The following is a 21694-nucleotide window of genomic DNA, read 5'->3' as shown; positions in this document are numbered from 1 at the left end:
ACAGTAGGGCCTTTGCACTCCCAGATCCCCTAGAGGGCCCCACGCAGCAGGACCCTGTGAGCTGGGGGTGGAGATGACAATGGTGGGGGGCTGGCACAGGATGGTACTTCCTGGGGCGAGTGTCATTATTGTCCTAGTCAGCTGCTCCCTTGGAGCCCTGAGAAAAGCAGGAAGAGCGGCAGTGGATCAGTTGGGAGAAAAAGTGAAGTGGGAGAAACAGGAACCAGAAATTCTGAGATCACCACCACTGCTGTGACATTACTTGGCACTCTGTTTTCACACTCCCTGGCTGAGCTGCAATACACAGAGGGCAGCGGCTGGGTGTGGTGGCTCCTGCTTGTAATCCCAGCTACTCTGGAGGCTGAGGTCAAGAAGATTAAGGTTGAAAAAAAAAAAAAGCTCTAGAGAGTCTGTCTCAAAACTTAGCCAGCAAAAAGCTGAGCGGAAGCTTTGACTCAAGTAGTAGAGCACCAGCTGTGAGAAAGTAGAGAGCCCTAAGCTCAAACTCTAAGACCAGAAAAAAACACCAAAAAAAGATTGCTATGCTGGGAGACATCAGCAAGAATATTGTAAAGAAAGACAGTGCTACTCATCTGAGAACATGATTCCTGTCTTGCTGGGTGCTGGTGGCTCCCACCTGTAATCCCAACTACTCAGGAGGCTGAGATCTTAGGATCACGGTTTGCAGCCATATTGGGCAGGAAAGTTCATGTGACTCTGTGTCCAAATCACCAGCAAAAATCCAGAAGTGGAGCTGTGGCTCAAGTGGTAGAACACTAGCCCTGAGCAAAAAAAGGTCAGGAACAGTGCCCAGGCCTTCAGTTCAAGCCCCAGGATAGACATATAACAACCAAGATTCCTCTCACCACAGAAGTGTTCACAAAGGGAAAAAATAAGTGAATCTTAAGGAAAGCCACCTGCTTCAAAGGAGCACTGCAATCAACTAGTAAGTGCTTGGAAGGAGGCTCAGGGACTCAGCATTTCAGATCCCAACACCCTTTGCTGACAGGACTCCACAGCTCTCGGCTCCATTGCTGATGTCAAAGCCATGAGGCAGCAAGAATGAGCAAAGCCGCTAAGAGAGTGAACTCGCTCACAATGCGTTATCCACACGCATGGAAATAGCACAAAGCAATTCTTCTGGGCGATTAACAGATGCTCATGAAAATGTTTAGACACACCAGAATGAATCAGGCCTATCCAGAAAGAAGGGGGCATGGACCCTAAGGTGAGTTCAAACCAAACTCCACCCCAATTTCCCAGTATCTACGGCTCTGATGTCAGAGCCAGCGTCCGGGGCTGGCTGTGTACCACCTTTCTTTCTTTTGCTGATAAAAACTTCGCTGGAGCTGGGTGCTGGTGGTGCATACCTATAATCCTAGCTACTCAGGAGGCTGAGATCTGAGGACTGTGGTTCAGGGCCAACCTGGGCAGGAACGTTTGTGAGACTCTTATCTCCACTAAATTATTAAGAAAGCCCAAAGTGGTGTGTTGGCTCAAGTGGTAGAATGCTAGCCTTATGTGAAATGACGCTCAGGGACAGTGCCCAGGTCCTGAGTTCAAGCCCCAGGACAGGCAAAACAATTAAAAAAAAAAAAACTTTACTGGTCTTTATCTCCACATGATTTAAAAGTCATTTTTTGTATGTGACAACCTCATAAGCCCAATATCTACGTTGAGTAGCTCTCCCTCTGGGGACCTCCTGGGTCCCCGTGGGCCCACGTGGCTTGAGCCAGGCTTGCTGGGCAGATGGCCGGACAGAACCTTCTGCAGAGCACCAAATGGAATAGAAAGGAGAGAGATTTAATGCAATAGAAATGACAGCATGTCCACCTGTCTTCTCCAGGCCTGCCCTGCCTGGGGAACAGCCGACAGTGCGTCCCTGGGGCCGGCAGCACCCCCAGCTCTACAAAGTCCCCATACAATACATTCAACTGCGTTTAGGCTGTGGAGGGGCCTGCTGGCCTGGGGCCTCCAGCCCTGGGTCCCGTCCCGGGCTGGCCCTGGCTGCTCAGCTGCTGCTTGTTCCTCCCCAGATGTGTGTCTCCTGAGACTCCATGATGGGTGCGCAGGGCCCAGCCAGGCTGGCTTCGGAGCATCACGGTGTCAGTGTCTGCGGACCCCTGGCTCACAGCTGGTCCTCGTCCACCCAGATGGTCTTGCGCTGTTCCTCAGCGATCTTGTCCTTGAGGACGCGCAGCAGCTCCTCCACGCTGCTCCACGCATCGGCCTCCACTGTGGCGTACAGGCAGGGCAGGGCCTCCAGCTCCTTCTCCTTCAGCCGGCACACGCGCAGGAACTCCTCTTCCGTCTCCGGCCGGGGTAGCAGCTTCCTGTTGGGGAAATGTGGGGGCTGTGGCGAGTCTGCAAGACTTGATGTCCATTCCCTGCCAGCCTAGGGGCATGGAGGGCTGTGTGGGTTCCTGGGTCCACCCTGCTGATTATACCACACTCCTAGCTCCATTCATCCCTACCGCCTGTATCCTCTGGCTTCCCCCGCAGCCCCCAACAAAACCGGGGCTTGAACTCAGAGCCTGGGTGCTATCTGTCCTCCAGCTTTTCTGCTCAAGGCTGGTGCTCTACCACTTGAGCCACATCTCCACTTTGAACTTTCTGGTGGTTAATTGGAGATAAGAGTTTCATGGCTCTTCCTGCCTGGTCTGGCTTCAAACTGCAGTCCTTAGATCTCAGCCTCATGAGTAGCTAGGATGTCAGGTGTGAGCCACCAGCGCCTCACACTGGGCTCTACTGGGCCCGTTCATGTTGTACATTATGAAAAAATCCTAAGAAGTGAAAATTTAAAAAATAAATTCTTTTTTGAGGGAAGAGCTGGGTATTTGAACTCAGAGCCTCACATAGGCTAGACAGTGCTCTATGACTTGTTCCATGCTGCCAGGTCTTTTGCTTTTAGTCTTTCACAAAAGGCCGCACACTTTTGTCTGAAGACCCTGGCCTCAGACCGTGATCCTCCTTACTTCTGCCTCCTAAAGAGCTGGGATTACAGGCATTCAATACTAGACCCAACTGCTTTTGGTTCTTTGGGGGCAAAGGCTCAGAAGCGGGATAGCTGGATCTCATAATTCCATATTGACTTTTTTTCAGGGATTTCCATCCCATTTCCTACACAACACCACGATCCAGTCTACTCGTGGAGCAACAAGATCTGATCTCCCCAACATATATTGGTGGCTGTGTGGGGACATGAGGGACCCAGGATGTTGTCCATCCTGGTTGCCCAGGCCCCAGTGGCATTCTCTTTCTGTTCTATCCCACATGGACCTTGAAACAGATCCTAGAGGTGGTGTCTTAGCTGCAGCCGGAGCCAGAGTGTCTCTGGTTGCTGCCCAGCCAGGCACTGCCCCCTCTGCCTGAGTTACCATACAGTGCACTTACAGCCTTGGCCTGGAGGCTCTTATGTAATTCCACATGTGGATGTGGAATTAAATCCTGTGCCCTGCAGGGCCGGGGAGGGCTGTCCTCATGGCTCTGCCGCGTCTCCCTGAGGCCTCTTGCTACTGTCGAGCTCTGGGGTGTCCCCCAAAGCGGGCCCACTGGTGGCTCACACCTGCAATCCAGGCTATGCAGGAGGCTGGGATCTGAGGATTTTGGTTCGAAGCTGGCCCAGGCAGACTTATTTCCAAATTAACCACCAAAAATCTGGGACTGGAGCAGTGGCCCAAGTGGTAGAGCTCCAGCCGTGAGTGAAAAAGCTCAGGGGCAGTACCCAGGCCTTGAGTTCAAGCCCCAGAACTGGCATAAACAAGGGGGTGGTGGCATTCAGCTTGGACCCCAGCTGGTGGCCTTATTGGAAGGGGGCGGTGGCGGCAGGGAGTTGGGGCTGGGAGGGGCCGTCATGGGGTGCTTTGACATGGGGGGCGTTTTGTCCTCGGGCTGGCCCACCCCCACTCCCCGCTTCCTTGCTGCCAGGAGGTGAGCAGCTTTCTGCCAGGATGCCTGGACACAGCACAGAGCCCAGCCCCCGGGTGCTGAGCCTCTGTAACAGGCACCATTGTCACTGTCTTCTGCTTTGGGCTGATTTTCTCAGGAGTTTTCTCACTGTAAGGGAACGGGGGCAAGCTGACCCACACCCTGGCCTGTACTTTCCACACACATGACCAAGAGTCTGCCCTGGTGTGGGCCCCATCTTGGGCAAGGCCCCCGGGTGGCAGGGGGAGGGGTGGGCGGAGGTGAGGGCCCACCTGAATCTCTTGATGTTCCTCTCGGACACGCGGATGAGCAGCACGATGGGGTAGATCCTGCACCTGATCAGGTCTCGCACACAGCCGATCCCCACTTCCAGCAGGCAATGCTTGTTCTGGGAGCACAGCAGACACCAGTCAGCAGCCGCCCTGCCCTCCCTGTGCGCGTAAGGACAGACAGACACACAGGGACAGCAGGGACAAGAACACACACATCCTGTGGCTTGTCCCATGATGCGGTGTCCACAGAGACCTGTGGCGACAGAGGCCAGGCTGGCCCTACAGAGGGATGAACAGGCCACCTGCCACTCCAGCTAGAGGGTAGAAAGCACGAGAAAGATGGAGCTGGCTGGTAGGTCCTGAGAGCACCTGTAGAGTTCTCACCCCTGGGCCTCACAGTCCCCTGCTTCACTGAAGGTATCATGGTAAATAGAATATCAGGCTTCATACTGAAGGAGCACATAAAAAGCTGAGTGTGGGCTGGGAAGGTGGCTCAGTGGTAGAGTATTTGCCTTGTATGCATGAGGCTCTGGGTTTGATTCCTCAGCACCACATAAGCAGAAAAAAGCCAGAAATGGTGTTGTGGCTCAAGTGGTAGAGTGCCAGCTTTGAGCTAAAGAGCTGAGGGACAGCATCCAGGCCCAGAGTTCAGGCACCACGACCGACAAAAAAAAATGCTGAGTGTGGTGGCACATGCCTGTAATCCCAGGACTTGGGAGGTGGAGGCAGGGGATTGTGAGTTTGAATCTAGACTGAGGTAACAGAAAAAAGGAAGGAAGGAAGGAAAGGAGGCTGGGAAGAAGGGAGGAGGAAAGAAGGAAGGAAGGAAGGAAGGAAAGAAGGAAGGAAAGGAAAGAGGAAGGAAAAAAGAAAAAATAAGAGGGGATGGAGAGAAAAAAGGAAAGAAGAAATAGAAAAGAAACATCCAGGTGCAATGGCTCATGCCTATAATTCCAACTATTTAGAAGGCTGAAACTAAGAGGAAGGAGGTGCAAGACCAGCTGGGCAAAAAGTTAGCAAGGACCCATCTCAATCAATAAAGAGCTGGTTGTGATGTTTCTTGCTAGTCATGCCTGCTATGCAGGAAGTGTAAAAAGGCGTATCGTAATTCAGGTAGCCTGTGCACCAAATGTGAGCCCCTGTTGGGAAAATAATGAAAACAAAAAGGGCTGGGGGTATGTGGTTGAAGTGGTAGAGCATCTGCCTAACAACTATAAGGCCCTAAGTTCAAATACCAAGAGAGAGGGGATTGGGTGGGATATGGACCCCTACAATGTATCTCTGAATTTGTGCCGCGCACATAGTGGACCCAGCACCCAGGCCCCAGAGGTAGAAACAAATGCCTAGTATGCCCAGGCTCCTTTGCCACTGTCCCTGCTCACACAGCTGGCAGCACCTGCCTGTCATCTGACATTTGCCTGACTTTGCATCTGAGCCCCAATCACACCTGCCCACTTCCTCTCCACTCCAGCCATCAAACTTCCTAACGACTCTGACCCAAACTTAAACACCACAAAATATTCTGGCCTTCTAAAAGCTTGGCCTCAGCTTTCACATGTGTGTCAGGTCACGCCCCCTGGGACACCAGCCCAGCTGCCTGGGGCCCAAGTGCCAGTCGAGGGAAGAACTCAGTGCTTGGGGTAGGGTCACAGGTGCCTGGCTCCAGAATTTCCCAAAGGACCTTCGGTGCACAGACACTTCGCTGGCCTTGATGACTCTCTTTCTCCTGGTTGGGCCACATGACACCTGTCACCTTGCTGTCTCTCACCCCAGTGTCACACCTCGGGCGCATAAGTTCAGAAGCAGAAACAGAAGGTGGCTCCAAAATAAACCCGAGTTCGAGCTGGCAGAACAGGGGCAGAGGGAGGGAGGAAGTCATAGGGGTAGGGAGGAAAAAGCAGCTGCCCTCTCACTAGAGGCCTGGCAGTGACCAGGTGGGGGTCTCTGACCCACACCCTTACCTTGGCTGCCACTGCTTGGATGTTGGCTGGGACAATGCATTCGAAAGTGTTGGCGTTCTTTTCCCGGGAGTAGATGATGGGCTCTGTCTTCTGCTTTCTGAGGAACTCATCTCTCGTAATGATATCTAGGGGAGAGGGACACAGGGGGGTGGTCACTGGTGGATCTGAAGCCAGTCAGATCCACTGCCAGTCACTGGGAAGGAATCTCAATGTCCTCACTGGATGGAGTCCAGTGCTGGGGCCACACACTCCCCATAGCTGGCAGGGCAGGTGGGGTCACAAATACAGGGGACCTGGATCCTCAGGAAGGAGACTCACTGGGCAAAGCAGCTCAGGAACTTTAGTGTCACATTTCTCCCACCACCAAGAGTTCAATCACAAAGAATCTTACGCATGAGCCCACTGACAATCTGTCCATCCATCCATCCATCCATCTATCCATCCATCCACCCACCCACTCATTAACTCATCCATCCATTTACCATTCCACGTGGCCATCTATCTATCTATCTACCCACTTATCTACTCAACCACCAGCTATCTACCCACCCATTATTTATCCACAAGATTGGTGGATAAGTATCTATCTATCATCCACCCATCATCTGCTCATCCATCCATCCATCCACCCATCCATTCATCCACCCATCCATCCATCCACCCATCCATCCATCCACCCATCCATCCATTCACCCACCCACCCGTGCATTCTTCCTTCCATTCATTCATCCATCTATCCAGTCATCTACTCAATCATCATCTATATACCCACTCATTATTTGTCTATCACCCACTCATCATCTGCCTATCTACCCATCCATCCCTCTACCTATCTATAGACTCATTCACTCATTTACCTGCTACCTACCCACTCTTTATCCATCTACCTGTCCATCATTCATCCATCAACCCACCCATCTGTCCATCCATCCATTGATTTCCTCAATCAACCCTACTAAGGGCCAAACAGGGATTTTTTTTTTTTTTTTATGCCAAACCAGTTGCTGTACTGACCTGGCAGGACAAAAAAGTATGGCCCACAGACAATTACAAGACAAGTTCATGGGCCCAGTGATGGCTTCCTTCTGTGGGAGTACTGAGGAGTGGGAGAAGGGAGGAGGCCCCGCTGGCTTGCTGAGTGATTCTGATCACATTTTTTTTGGGGGGGGGGTCCGGTTGTGGGGCCTGAACTCTGGGCCTGGGCGCTGTCCCTCAGCTCTTCAGCTCAAGGCTAGCGCTCTACCACTTGAGCCACAGTGCCACTTCCGGCTTTTTTCTTTTTGCTTATGTGGTGCTGAGGAATCGAACCCAGGGCCTCATGCATACAAGGCAAATACTCTACCACTGAGCCACCTTCCCAGCCCTCTGATCACATTTTTAACTTCTCTGTGCCTCAGAGGTTCCTTTTATTTGTGTGTGGGTGGGCAGAGGAACAGGTCTAAGCCTGGAAATTCTGCTTGGGTCCAGGCTGGCCTTGGTGGCTCACACCAGTGGCCAGGGTACAAACTCAAGGTGTGTAGGAAATGGGTCTGGAAGGAGGATAAACCTTTCATTCCCACCACAAGGGCTTATCTGAAAACTAAAACAAAAGGGCTGGGTGTGTGACTCAAGTGGTAGAGTACCAGCCTAGCAAGTGCTAGACCCTGAGTTCAATCCTTGGTCCTGCCACTAAATAGATAGCTAAATAAGTAAGCAAATAGATAGATATAGGTGACTCCGGCTGGGATTGGGGCTTGGTGAGTATCTAATGTCATCCCAGCACCCCCTTCCATGTGTGAGGAGACCATGGCCCAGAGTGTTGGGGTGACTGGCTGCACCCTTGTGTGGGTACCCTGAGCTTTGTCATCCTCAGTATAAAACAGGGATTAGGAGGGGAGGGTGCCCTGCTGAAGTGGGCTGAGATAGGGAGGAGATAGGAAGCAGGTCTGGGGAGGCATTGGGGTGTTCTGATGGTGGGGGTCCCCCAAGGTGTCCTTCCGTCTGGGTCTGCTTGTCTAACCCACCTGACTTGCAGATGGTGAACTCCATGGCACCCCCCGAGTTGAGCAGCTTCTGAACCAGCGTCTTGGCCAGCACAGTGGGTGTGAAGAGCACAGGCCGCCGGCGCTCACAGTGGAAGGCCCGCACCAGGCTGTAGGGCGTGAGGCTGAGGTTCTTGCTGAGTTCATTCTCAGGGTCCAGCTCTGGCAGAGGACGGGTAGAGTGGCTGTCAGAGGCTTGGGCACCCAGGGATGTCTGAGGTGACCATGTCCACAGGGGTTTGTGCCTGTGTAAGCCCAGCCTAGACTGGAAGGCTTCAGATGATCAAGGAAATCTGCTCAGAGTTGGGCTTGGAGGAGGAGGAGGTGGTGGCCAGGGAGAAAAGTGATCCAGGCAGGAGACCAGGTGGACGCAGGGGTCAGGGATGGTAGAGATAAGCTTTAGGAACTTTTATGGCTCTGGTAAGCCCAGGCAGGCAGCAGGAGTAGGGCCTCCCACTGGGGTTGGGGTGTGTGTGTGGTGGTAGAGGGACTGCTAAAGTCAGCCCCAGGCAGCCTCAGACTCTGCTTCCCACAAACCAGTGACCTGCCTGTCCCTTTCCTCCATCCCTTGGCCTAGCCAGTCTTAGAAGGAGCCTGGCCAGTCTTCCAGACTATCAGTGCTGGCCTTTGTCCTCCTGTTCCCTGAGGAAGGCCCAGCCTGGTCAGAGGGGAGGAGGGGAGGAGGCAGAGAGGAGCTGGCTGGCCATCAGTGGGGGATGGGAAACAGGGCACCAGGTGGCCCCTCATCAGTGAGATAAATGGCAAAAAGCACTCAGTAGGGAGAGAAATCAATAAATAAACACTCTACAGCCAGCAGCTCCAATTAACGTGGGCAGCTGGGCTGGAAGCCACGATGACAAGTGTCAATCAGGCCAGGTCTTGGCACTGCAAGGTACCCAACTGGAGGCCAACATCATCTTCCCATCCTCATCTTTAGGGGGAGCAGGCCCCATCTGGGGATGAGGATACCCCTCTCAGTGGGTGCCCAGACCATCACCACACACCTTCATGCTTCTCTGCCAAGAGCTTGGTGGCATCCAGTGAGGACCGGGCCAGGCCACCCAGGGGACCCCCAGAGATGATCCGGACACGCTCATTGCTGTTCATCCGCTTGTACTTATTTTCGGATCTGCTGACAAACTAGAGGGATAGAGCAGGGGATGGATGGGGGCGTGGCACAGGGAGAATGGTCCTCTCTGTTACTAAGCTGCCTCCAACTCAGCCGACCCCAAAGCCCATCCTGTTCTCTGTAAGGACTGAAGATATGCAGCAGGTGGCTGCTGGTAGGTAAGTGGATGAATTCCTGACCAATAATGTAAGAAATAGTTACGAAGACTGTGTCTATGTACCTGTGACATTTCTGATACTACCATAATGTGTGAGTCAATGTTCCTTGTATATGTACAAGGAAAATGGTCCAGGCAAAAATGGGTTCCTTTTAGGAAGTAAGCACAATAAAAAAAATTCCTTTCTGGTTTCAAAGAGCTAAAATGTTTTAATAGACAGGTAAGATTTAAGCGACCTGCTGGCTCTCCGTACTCCTTTTTTGTGTGTGTGCAGGACTTGAATTCTGGGACCTTGTGCTCACATGGATTTCTTGCTCATGGGTAGCACTCTACCACTTGAGCCAGGCAACCAGCCCAACTTTTAGCTGGTTAATTGGAGATCGAGCCTCATGTACTTTTTTTTTTGAATTGAGGTCCTCTGGATCTCAACCTCCTGAATAGCTAGGATGACAGGCATGAGCCACTGGTGCCTTGTTAATTTCTCTTTTTTCTTTGGTTCAGAATGCTCAGATAAATTTAAAGTTCAATCTGAGGCAGTAAACTAATCTTAATATTTGGAATGATTTTGTTTTCTTGACACATGAGATTTTTGGATTTTTTTCTCTTTTTTTTTTTTTGGGTCCGATCGTGGGGCCTGAACTCTGGGCCTGGGCGCTGTCCCTCAGCTCTTCAGCTCAAGGCTAGCACTCTACCACTTGAGCCAAGCCCCACTTCCGGCTTTTTTTCTTTTTGCTTATGTGGTGCTGAGGAATTGAACCCAGGGCCTCATGCATGCAAGGCAAGCACTCTACCACTGAGCCAGTTTCCCAGCCCTGGATTGTTTCTATTAGCATTCTTTTTTTAAAAATACAATTTTATTGCTATTACTTAGGTATTATTCAAAGAGCTTGCCAATTCTACTAATATTCTTACAGCTAAGATGTTTAAGCTGTTTTAGGCCATACTTTTCTTCAAAGAAAGTGGGATATTTTCATCTAACAGGAGCAGAGAACTGTCTACCGACCTGTTATGGAGTGGATTAAGTGGGCAGGGGTCCTCAGGCGTGATGAAAACTTGTAAGTTTTAAACACAGAGCCTTGTTATGCTGATGCCACCTGCCCATCTCTTCTTGGCAGGCAGAAGGCAGAGCCAAAGAAAATGGGACACAAAGACAGTGGGTTCTAGAGGGCTTTTACCTGGAGGAGTTGGCCAAAGAAGAAACTGGCTCTGGAGAGTCGGGGGCTAACCCGGGGGTCACTGGTGGAAGGTGGCTCTTCAGGCTGCAGCGTATTCTGCAAAGAGTTGATCAGTCAGAGAGAGTGGGGGGTGGGGTTGGCAGGAGCTGAGAGCAGTAATTGCAGTGGAGAAACAGAAACTCCCTCTCCACATCCTCTCTGTGCATCAGGTAGCAACACAGAGCTGCAGCCAGACGGGGAGCAGCCTGGAGGCTGGGGGAAGGTCACCCCAATCCAACAGTGGCATTCTGACATCACGGGAGTGATCCAGGCCACCGTCTTCCTTGAGGGTACAGGCTGGGTTTGATCCAGGGGCTGTTCATTCCCAGAGGAAACCAAGCTCCTCTGCAGCTCATGATCCCAAAGATTTTCATGGGTGCTGTTCCCCAGACTTGGAGAGACAGGGGTCAAGTTGGCAAGATCTCCACCCCTGTTGTCTGGTGAGCCTACACTTACCCGGAGGGTGCGCAGTGTGTGGTGGGTGCCATCTGTCTCCTCCCGGATTCCCCGGTGTACCAGACGCTGCAGCTTGACCAGGAGGAGCTGCTGGGCCCTGGGGAGGTGAGACAGGGGCACCCTTGGGGGCTGGAGCAGTAGGAATGGCCAGAGCCCCCTAAGGAAGATGGGGCTGCCTGTGCCTCCTGCACACCCCCTGCAGGACTGGGGCAAAGGCTTCCTCAGGCCTGGGCATTCTCATCTGTGAGCCTGGGGCTGCTGTCCCTCTCCTAGCTGGTGAGCTGTATGGCAGTTCAGTACCACAGTCCAAGGATGTTGTCTAGACCCAGGGTTCATTCCCCAGCAGTTCCCAAGTTCACTGTGATCCGTGATCAAGGAGTCAGCACCAGGCCTGGTCATTATCAGGCTGCATGAGGCACTGGGAAAATTCAATGAAGGAGCAGGGCATGGTTCCTGGGCTCAGGGCAGCTTCCCAGTGGAGGGGCGACTGGAGATCTGGTCACCAGGCAAAGGCTGGGGTTCCAGGCTCCTCCGTGAGCCCTCTGAAGACACCCTGGCACCGCCTGCCTCTCTCACCAGCCCCCGGCCTCACCGGCTGTAGCTGGGGATGGTTCCCATGTCCAGGTCCTGGTCTGTGAAGGGGTCAACGCGGGAGCACAGCCACTCGTGTCTGTCCTGGTACATGGTGTCGTGGACGTGCACCACGTCATCGCACCGGAGGGACAGGGAACAGGCATCCAGCTGGCTGGAGATGTTCAGATTGAGCCGGATATAGAACGAGTCTCCCGATGTGATCACGCCGTCCTCCATGTCCTTCAGAAGCTTCCGGTACCCTGCGGAGGTGGGTCCAACCCCCAAATCACCCAGCAGCCCCCAACCCCCAAGTCACCCACAGCTTCCTACCACCCCTCCTGGGCAGGACTGTTGTGGGGAGTTTGTGGATGGTTAGTTTCTCCCTGATGGGCATGTGGTCATTTGTGAGTTTCTCTGTTTGAAGCTCAGAGCTAAATTTTGTGCCAAGGTATAATTGCTTTTATTAGCATTCCTGCTATTTTTTTCTTTCTGAGACAGAGTCTTTCAATCCTCCTGCCTCAGCCTCCCTAGTACTGGGATTGTAGACATGCATCACCATGCTTGGCTGGCACTTGCTTTTTTCTTCTGTAGCCAATCCCCACCAGTGAATACCCTTTCCAAGGAGAAGCTTCATCCTGATTGCTATTACCTTGTTCACTGTGCCTCATTTTCTACACAGGGAAACAAATATAGAAACACCTTTGGTCTGGATGCTAAAGCTCAACGTTATGTCTATTAGACTCCTCTAGATGTTGTAAGCTGTGGTAGTATGTTCTTTTTACCACTGTATGGTACTCCACACCTCATGCCTTTATTCATTCTCCTTCTTATATGTACATTTGCCCTGGTGGCAGGTTGGGATTGTTATGAATAAGTCAGCTATGAGTTATTTCTGGTGCACACATGTGCCTATTTCTCTTGGATACAGACATGCAAGCAATTGCTGAGAATCTATGTGTTTAGCTGGGTCAGATCCTGCCAAGGGATGGGTAAGACCGTGACCCACATTCTAACCTTCAATGATACTTTATTTATTTTTTTGGCTGGTTGTGGGGCTTGAACTCGGGGCCAGGGCGTCATTTCCCTGAATTCTTTTGCTCAAAACTAGCTCTCTACAACTTTGAGCCACAGCTCCACTTCTGGTTTTCTGGTGGTTCATTGGCTATAAGAGTTTTATAGACTTTCTTGCTGGCTTCAAACTGTGATCCTCAGATCTCAGCCTCCTGAGTAGCCAGGATTACAGGTGTGAGCCATTGGCACCTATCAATGATAGCTTTTCTTTTCTTTCCTTTCTTTCTTTCTTTCTTTTTTGTCAGTTGTAGGGCTTGAATTCTGGGTCTGGGCACTGTCCCTCAGCTCTTCAGTTCAAGGCTTGTGCTCTATCACTTGAGCCACAGCGCCACTTCCAGTTTTCTGGTGGCTTATTGGAAATAAGAGTCTCAAGGACTTTCCTGCCCAGGCTGGCGACCCTCAGATCTCAGCCTCTTGAGTAGTTAGAATTACAGGCGTAAGCCACTGGCACCGGCTTGTTTTTATTTTTGAGTAAATGTTTTGCAAATAACTTTGGAAGAAAGCACAGTACCAACTGTGAATATTATAAAATCAGCAAACTGTAAAGCAAACATCTAGGATATCAATCCATAATATAAATTCCCTAGATTGATGTCACATGCAAGAGACTGAGCAAGGGTGGGAGCTAATACACCTTCACAGCCCTCAAATGTCCTTCCACCCAGTCCAGGGATGTTCCTACCAGCAGGGGCCAAGTTCCCACGGCCTGGGTGTGAAGAAACAAGAGATTCCACATCAGGTCACCCTTGAGCCTCTTGGCTTTGCTCAGAGCATTTTAGAGTCCCTCCTTCCACCTGGCTGGGATAGTCTGAGCTAACTGTCTTGAGTTCCAGATGGCAGGGCCATGTCGCTGCACAACTCCAGAGGGTGCTATTCACCCCACACTATGGCATTGCTGGCCAGTGGTCAGACATTATTTGTGAGGCTGAAAAGCTAGGCTGCAGAGGTGTGTGTGTGTGTGTGTGTGTGAGAGAGGGAGTGTCCGCTTCACCCTGTGGTGGAGGGGTGGGGTGGAACGGACTTAGCCCTGTGTTTGGGGACAGAACACTTTTATTATCTGCACCAGCGCAAACACTGCTGGAAGGGATGCGGGACCCGCCAGAGGAGTTGGCTATTTATTCTCTGCTGAAACATTCATGAGCCCTGTGGTTAAAAATAAGACCCAGCTGCAGAGAAAATCATGCAGGAAAACCCAAGGTGAGAATAGAAATCAGATTTGGGGAACCAAACAGAGCCCACATTGCCCAGGAGCTGGAGCCGACAGCGGAGCTGTGATTAGAAACCACAGGGGGTGAAGATAAGAAGGCAAGGGGAGGCAGCTGGCCCCTGGAGTGGGGGGGAGAGGACCCCTGGACACAAGGTCAGGGCTGTGATGTGGTCCATAGAAGAGGGAAACTTCCACCAGGCAGGGCTTGGTGAAAGCGGCCTCGGCTAGGGCTCCTGCATCCAATGCAACCCGTTAGGCAGCAGGAAGCGTGCTGCCCGGCCCAAGGAGACAAGGAAAAGCTTTTGTCCCTGTCTGCTCCTCAAAACCTGCCTGCTGGACCTGACACCCCCTCTGCCCCCTCGCTGGGGCTGGCAGGGGCTCGCTCTTCCCACAGAACAGATGGGCCTGAGGTGGGGGACTCCTGGACTGTCTGAGACCTCACCTTCATGGTTGACCTTGTAGTGCAGGGTGACAGGTCCGCTGCATCTCTGGATGGTCCAGCGGGCCTCCTCCTTCGTGCACGCGTCCAGGGGGACACTCTGCTTCTCCCCTCGGATGCATCCTTCCAGCTAGGAGCAAACACACTGTTCCTCTGGCCTCTGCCTGCCAGCCAAGGGCACAGTGGGTAGAGGCTGCCTGCCCCCTCCCCAGGGGAATAAGAGCCAGTGGTGGCTGGCCTGGACATGGTGGCCCGCTCAGCACCTCCTGCGGGGGGGGGGGGGGAGGGGGAGGACGTGTGCATGGTAGGGGGGCTTCTTGGACCCTGGGAGCCCCCTGCCCCTCACCAGCAGCAGTTGGTGGCCCTCGTGCAGCCCTGCCTTCTCCGCCATGGAGCCCGGCTTGACTGTGTGGATGAAGCTGCCCCGTGCGTTGCCCCCCAGAAGGGTGAGCTGGCCGACCAGGCCGTCGCCGCTGAGCATCGTGTGCTGCACTGAGGCCCCAGGACCCCGCACGTGGCCCCCAGAAGTCACCGAGGGCCGGAAGGGTCTGGTTTGGAAGATAAAGCGGTGGTTAGCCAGCAGCTGGGCGGCCTAAGCCCCGGCCTCTGGGTTCCAAGGCTGTCAGAGATGGAGCCACCTTGCTAGTCACACGACTCAACTGCTGGCCCCAACCCTGTCCTCTTGTTGCCACCCAAGAAGGGACTGCCCGAGCTTTGGCCACCGTGCCTCAGTGGTCACCACGGAGCCCAGGGACTGCCTCCTGCAGCCCATTCTTGCTGTGCCTATCTGTACCTTTCTAGAGAGAACTTTCGAAACATGAGGTTGACTTGCTCCAGATCGTAGGCATCCAGGCCCTCGGACTGGTGGGAGGAGGAGGAGGAGTGGATGGAGGGAGGCCCAAAGGAGCAGCGTTCATGACTGTCATCTGCAAAGGAGCCAGGGCAGGCTGTTAGGACCTAGGAGCACCAACAGGGAGCACCCGAGCCTGTCTCTGGTTACTCTGGCACAACTGGTGATGACCTTCTCTCAGTCCTTTTTGCTTTAGGTTTTAGATAAGATCTTGAGTTTCTACTTCGGCCAAGCTCTGATCCTGATCTTCCCATCGCCACCTCCCAATTAGCTGGGATTACAGGCATGCATTGCCATGCCCAGCCCAATTAGTCCTCCCACTTCCCTGGTCCTGGGGCTGGAACTCTGGGGCTTGGCGCTGTCCCTGAGCTTTTGTGCTTAACGGTAGTACTCTACCACTTTGAGCCAAAGCACCACTTCTGGTTTTCTAGTGGTTAATTGTAAATAAGAATCTCAAAGTCTTTCCTGCCCTAGCTGGCTTTGAACTGCAATCCTCAGATCTCAGCCTCCTGAGTAGAGGCATGAGCCACCAGTGCCCGGCTTGGCCTGATTAGTTTTAACTAGGCCCCTAGCTTTTCACCTCTTGAAATCTCATCACCTCTATCCAGTGAGGGCTCCCCAAAATTATGGTACTGGGGTCTCTCCTACCTTTCTTACCTCAGCTAGACTACCCTGAGGACTCAGGGAGGACAAGGTTGCTTTCCAGAGCTTTGGAATCTGGCTTGCAGATCCTGCTCAGGGCTGATAACAAGGACTCTCTGCAGAGAGGATTTTCCCCCATCCCGATACTGCAAAGTACTTTGGATGGCTGCCCAGGATTCTCTTCCTTACTTCCTCTCTGCAAGACTCCTCCAGCTCTGCTCATTATCCAGCCCTTGGTAGGTGCTAACCTCCCTTTAATACCTCAGCACATCTGACAGTCCACAATTAGAGATGGTCACTAGTCTTTTTGGTTCATCCACAGGCCGATCCTCAGGCAAGGGGCCCAAGGCAGGGCTGGGGACTGTGGGGGCCAGCTTGGCACACCAGGGGTGTTCTCAGACTCCCGAGCTGTCTCTCTCCAAACCTGCCATCTCTGCCACCCACCAGGGGACACAGAGAGGTCCCCATACCCTCCCTCCTCCCACTGACCTGCCCAGATGTGGCTGGGGCTTGCCCATCTGCATCTTTCTGCTCTGTTTATTCATAGCGGTGGCACTGCAGTCAATCCTGGCAAGGACTGGATGGAAATCTGTGTCCTGGCCACCTGGCACCAGGCTGGCTGGACCCAGCTTCCTGGCTGGCACAGTACATGCGCACTCTGTCCTTCCCTCCTGCCCCCCCACCCCCATCCTCCAGGCCCTGGTTCCTGGCTCCCTGCATGGCTTATTTGGGTTCACAGGCATGTCCACACTGCCCAGCTCTGCCCTTGGGAAGGCCCAAAGGCTAAACCATACCTCTAGTGGTGAGTGTCCACCTCTGGTTGCAGGGGATCACACGTCACTCTGGTGCCACTGCAATGCCAGCCCCACCCCCACCCCCAGCCTGGCACTCTGTGCAGTTGGCTAAGGGATGGAAACCGAAGCTGTTCCGAGGATCCTGCTTCCCTCTTTCCCACTGCCTTGTTCTTCTGTACCCTTGAGACTCTGTTTCTTTAGCCCACAGAATGACAGGAACCATAGCCCCGCTGAGAGCTGCTGTCCTGGGCTTGGTCCTGCAGATGGCATGCAAGCTGAGCACCTCCACGGAGCCTGGCTATAATGCAGGGCAACACTGGGTGGCCTGGTCTTCATGGTTCTCGTCAGCCTCCTAAGGGCTCGGATTACATGGGTGAGCCACCAGTGCCTGGTGAGCTCTCAGATTTTTGTCCAGGCTGGCTTCAGAAAATTATTTCCCAAATAACTAGGGTTACAGCCATGTACCACCATGTCCGGCTGAGGATGATTCCTTTTAAAACCTGGATTTCAAGCTGTGTGCCAGTGGCTCACGCCTATAATCCTAGCTACTCAGAAGGCTGAGATCAGAGGATCGCAGTTCAAAGCCAGCCTGGCCAGGAAAGTCCATGAGATTATTTATCTCCAATGAACCACTAAAAAGCTAGAAGTGGAGCTGTGACTCAAGGGTAGAGTGCTAGTCTTGAGTGAAAAAGCTCAGGGACGCCCAGGCCCCAAGTTCAAGGCCCGACACTGGAACAGCAGCAACAAACCTCCCATCTCTGCGGTCTTGTTGGACATCGCGAGTGGCTCCAACTGGGTCTGAAACAAAGAGCCAGCTCCTGGGCGGCTCCAGGCCCCCCAGTACCCTCATCTCAGCTCTGAGCCTAAATGCAAGTTCTGAATGCCTTCCACACACTTCCGGTCCCCTGCACCCCTGCCTGGGGGCGCAGCACCTCCCCAGGCTCCGGGAGGCCTCTCAGAGGCAGCAGGCACGTACCCTCCAGGTCCAAGGTGTCAAAGCCACCGCTATCATTATCCTCTTCCACGATGCTGCAGGACAGGAGGGAGGGGAGAAGAGAGCCCCGTGGTGAGCATGCAGGGAAGGGGGAAGCTTCCAGAACAACCAAGATGCCTGGGTTCTGAGAGGGCTATGTGGGGGTGGGGGAGGGGGAGAGGAAGGGTACCGCAGGGTGCAGAGGAAGAGTGAGGAAGGCCCCATGCAGGTGGAGATTGAAGGGTAAGGGGACCCGGTGGGGTGAGGCCTGGCTCATTCTTGATGCCTGAGACCCCGACAGTACCTGCAGCCCCATTTTGGTTTTGATGGGTTCTCAAACAGGTGTGGGGGACAAGAACCTCACAGGGCTGGCCTGGGGAGGGCAGGAGGCCAGGAGGTAGGGCTGATTTTGAAGGGGCTCAGGAAGAACTCCAGATCTGGTTCAAAGCCAGCCTGGGCAGGGAAGTCCATGAGACTCTTATCTCCAAATTGACCAGCAAAAAGCCAGAAGTAGAGTTGTGGCTCAAGTGGCAGAACACCAGCCTAGAGCAAAAAAGCTCAGAGACAGTGCCCAGGCCGTGAGTTCAAGCCCCAATAATGGCATAAGAAAAAAGATAGACCTCTCCTCCACACCACAGCCACCTGGCTCCTATATACTATTACACACACACACACACACACACACACACACACACACACACACACACACACACACAATGTACATACATATATATGCATTTTATAGATTAGCAGATGCAGATGGGTTTGGGGAAGTGAAGGAGGATGGGAAGTAGTAAATACTTCTTATTTTTTGTCCAAAAAATGCCACGTTCTTGAGCCAAGGAACCTAGGACCCTGATTTCTGGGCAGCAGGGGCCAAGGGACACAGTTTTGTGTGTGTGTATGTGGGGGGGTATTGGGGTTTGAATTCAAGTCTTTATGCTTTCTAGACAGGCTCTCTACCACTTGAGGCATGCCCCCTGACCCTTTCTGCTTTCGTTGTTGTTCAGAAAGTTTTAAGTTTGTGTCCAGGCCCAGGCTAGCTTCCAACCACAATCTTCCTCATCACTGAATCACTGAATCACTGGAAGGAATTACAGGAGTCTATCTACATGCTAGGCTTGTTTGTTAAGAAGGGGGGGTCTCCTTAACTTTTTTACAGCGGTGTCTCCCAAGTCCTATCTCCTGAGGAGCTGCAGTTACAGACATGAGCCTTGTGACCAGAGTTGGGTTTGGCCATTTGACAGCCCACCTTCTGTGCCCCTCCCTGCTTCCTGTCAAGGTCATGGCATGGGGGCGCAGGTAAGTGTGCAGCGCCTGGTGGTGGCGGGCTGGACCTCCACCTGCCGCTCACCTGCGGTGAGGCATGTCCTCCTTGCAGCGCCTGACAATGGAGTCAGTTCCGGGGGGCTCAGCCGTGGTGGACATGAGGCTGCTTCGGCTGCGGTGGGGCTGCTGGGAAACAGGAGCACGGCAGCATTATGGGGTGCACACCCCCCCAGGCCTAAATACTACACAGTTGGGACCTCCATCTAACTGGGCTGTTCCCAGGCATGTGGGCACAGCGTGCTGGTGCTGAATGACCTTGGCCAGAGGAGGCTGGGGACACACGGGGCGGGCAGGGTGGAGCGTGTGGGGTGCAGAGCTGGAGTGCTGCACTCTCTCTGCTCAGAACACAGAGAAGATCGTGGAACCTGTGGTGGGGGCAGATTAGAGGTGTCTTGTGCTGGAGAGGTGGGGGACATGGAACCAGGCCACTGTCTGTGTGGTGTCTCGGCTAAGAGCTTTGGAGTGTGCTCTGGTGCTAGCCCCAGCCTCCCAGGCTGCCCTGGGGCTTGGGATTTAGAATCCTGGGCTCCTCCTGCTGCCTGGCTGTGGTGAGCCACATCAGGTCTGGTGTTGGGGACCCTGGCTCTGGGGAAATCTTTGCCAGGTGCAGCCAGAGGCGCCTGCAGCTGCTCAGGGCCCAGCCCTGGCTGCCGGCCACTGCCCTGGGGTTGGGAAGCAGAATTCTGGAGCAGCAATCCTGCCTTGGTGCCAGCACGCCTCCCCCTGGCCCTCAGCCTCAGGCCCTCCTCCCGCCGAGTGTTAAATTGGGAAAGGAGGAGGCAAGGAAGGTGCGAATGCGTTGGGAAGCCTGCAGACATCTTCCCATAAACGTCTGGAAACGTGCAGCCCAGGGGCAGGGGTGTATGTGCGCGGGAGCCCAGCTCACCATATCGCAGAAGGAGCTGGTAGCTGGGAGTGAGCGGGAGGAGCCAGGGCTGCAGCCTGTGCAGTCATCTTCCGACCCCTTCCCTGTGGCAGCAGAGAGGGCCATGGTGGGACAGGGAGAAGGTATGGGGTGAGGACGGGCCAGGCAGAAAGGAGGGGGAGGGAAAAGGAAATCAGAGATGGCTGGTGCCATCCTCTCCCCTGCTCTGTGAGGGGCTGCCTGGGTGACTGTGTGCCCACAGGGCCAGTCTGGGTGGGACTGCTCAGCCATCAGAGTCCCCTGACCTCCCCCTCTATGTCGGCACAGCTGGTCTTCTGGCCCCTGGGCCTGACCCAGCCCCAGAACCAGGCAGCCCAGTAGGCCCAGCCCCCTGAGGCATGGAGTCCAGGCCCTGGGGTGCTGTTCCCTTTCTGCTTGGGGCTAACACTCTGCTTCTCCCAGACCCCAGGCCCTTTGCACATGTCTTTCAACAACAACAACAACAACAACAAAAAGGTCCTGGAGACACCTGATGGAGCACAGTGAGCTGGACCAGGCTTTGGCTCCGGCCTGTTTACTGCTCCATGCCTGAAAAGATCAGCTCAGCCTGACTCACCTCACCTCACAGCCTTACTCCCAACTCCCAACTCTGGGTTCAGCACACCTGGGCAGCAGTGTTCAATGCAGCATACTTCCCAGGCCACACTCACCTTCCTGTCTTCCCCCTTTACAGTCCCCCTTCCCTAACCCCAGGCTTCCCTTCCTGGCTGCTTCAATGTCCCGACATCCCTCTCTCCCTCCCACTTCCCACCTCCACACTGGGGCATCGTTCCCAGGGCAGGTTGTCGGCATGCCTGGTGTGGATGGAGAGGGGCAGGGGCTCTTGGGCTTTAGATCACCACGTGCATGGACTGCTCCCTGGTGTGACCCCCCAGAAGCCCCCAAAGTGGTCTGAGAGACGTGGAGTAGCAGATGAGGGCGAGAGGCAGGGGGCACTCACTAACCTTGAACATCCGACACCTGCTTCAGGCTGATGGGGGATTTGGTTCTCTGCAGCTGAGAGATGGGAGGGGAGGGGAAGACAGGGCATGGGGTTTGAACATAGGACTTCATGCTTGCTAGGCAGGTGCTCTGTTGCTTGAGCCAGGCAGACAGCCTTATTGGCTTTATTAATTATGTAATTAATTGTTTAGGTAAGGTCTGTGTTTTTGCCTGGGCTGGGTTAGCTGCAGGCATAGCCTGCCCCTGCCTGCCTGCCTGTCTGTCTTAAAGAGTAAAGGAAATGAATAAAACAAATAGACACCATGTGTTGGCATGAATTCCCTCTCTAGGGCTGAGGTGGCAAGCCATCCCTGGTTGACAGAGCCCCAGGCAGAGCCTGAGGTGGCCTGCAGGGGGCGCCCGTGCCCTACCCTCCAGGATGAGATTGATTGACAGCGGGTACCTGGATGCCCTTCAGGTTCATCCTGCGCCGGGGAGGGTGGTAGGGCAGGAAGTACTTGCTGTCCTCTGGAGAGTCCTCAGAGGTGGAGGAGTCGTCCGCTTCCTGCCCGTTGGTCCTGGGGCTGGTGTCCCCAAAGTTCTGATTGATGATGGCAGCTGGCAGGTTCCGGGGTAGACTCTGCACACAGGGGTGGGGGGCTGGTGCCCGGTATTGCAGCTCCTCATCCTCAGCCCCCACCCCCCGTTCCTCCTGTCCGGCTTTCCCCCAGTAGGGCCTTGGCCTTCTTCTTGGTGGACAGGCTCTTGGACTCATACCCATGGCTTGTGTGTGCGAGTGTGCGTGTGCGTGTGAGTGTGTGTGTGTGTGTACT

The 21694-nt window shown here is 53.8% G+C and overlaps 1 protein-coding gene across 5 annotated transcripts in view; it reads right to left on the bottom strand.

Moving 5' to 3' along the window:
- Positions 1-1584: 1584 nt before the first annotated feature.
- Positions 1585-21694, bottom strand: part of Card11 (caspase recruitment domain family member 11) — a 76768-nt gene continuing 56658 nt past the window's right edge. For 2 of the 5 annotated variants that reach the window (XM_042686879.1, XM_042686880.1), the window contains exons 10-25: positions 21325-21501; positions 20885-20936; positions 19902-19984; positions 19041-19141; positions 17690-17742; positions 15221-15353; positions 14774-14975; positions 14431-14557; positions 11730-11970; positions 11138-11234; positions 10643-10738; positions 9186-9321; positions 8164-8343; positions 6161-6285; positions 4200-4315; positions 1585-2333 (exon numbers count right to left, since the gene is read on the bottom strand). In XM_042686879.1, coding sequence (XP_042542813.1) covers positions 2129-2333; positions 4200-4315; positions 6161-6285; positions 8164-8343; positions 9186-9321; positions 10643-10738; positions 11138-11234; positions 11730-11970; positions 14431-14557; positions 14774-14975; positions 15221-15353; positions 17690-17742; positions 19041-19141; positions 19902-19984; positions 20885-20936; positions 21325-21501 — 2124 coding nt within the window. In that variant the 3' untranslated portion in view covers positions 1585-2128. The remainder of the gene's footprint in view (positions 2334-4199; positions 4316-6160; positions 6286-8163; positions 8344-9185; positions 9322-10642; positions 10739-11137; positions 11235-11729; positions 11971-14430; positions 14558-14773; positions 14976-15220; positions 15354-17689; positions 17743-19040; positions 19142-19901; positions 19985-20884; positions 20937-21324; positions 21502-21694) is intronic. The other 3 variants (XM_042686881.1, XM_042686882.1, XM_042686884.1) reach the window with 3 other exon arrangements.

Source organism: Dipodomys spectabilis, unplaced genomic scaffold (genome assembly GCF_019054845.1).
Source record: "Dipodomys spectabilis isolate Male_0828 unplaced genomic scaffold, ASM1905484v1 ptg000098l, whole genome shotgun sequence".
Lineage (NCBI taxonomy): Eukaryota > Metazoa > Chordata > Mammalia > Rodentia > Heteromyidae > Dipodomys > Dipodomys spectabilis.
Note: the sequence above shows the minus strand (reverse complement) of the source record. Positions and strands in the feature narration are given on the sequence as shown.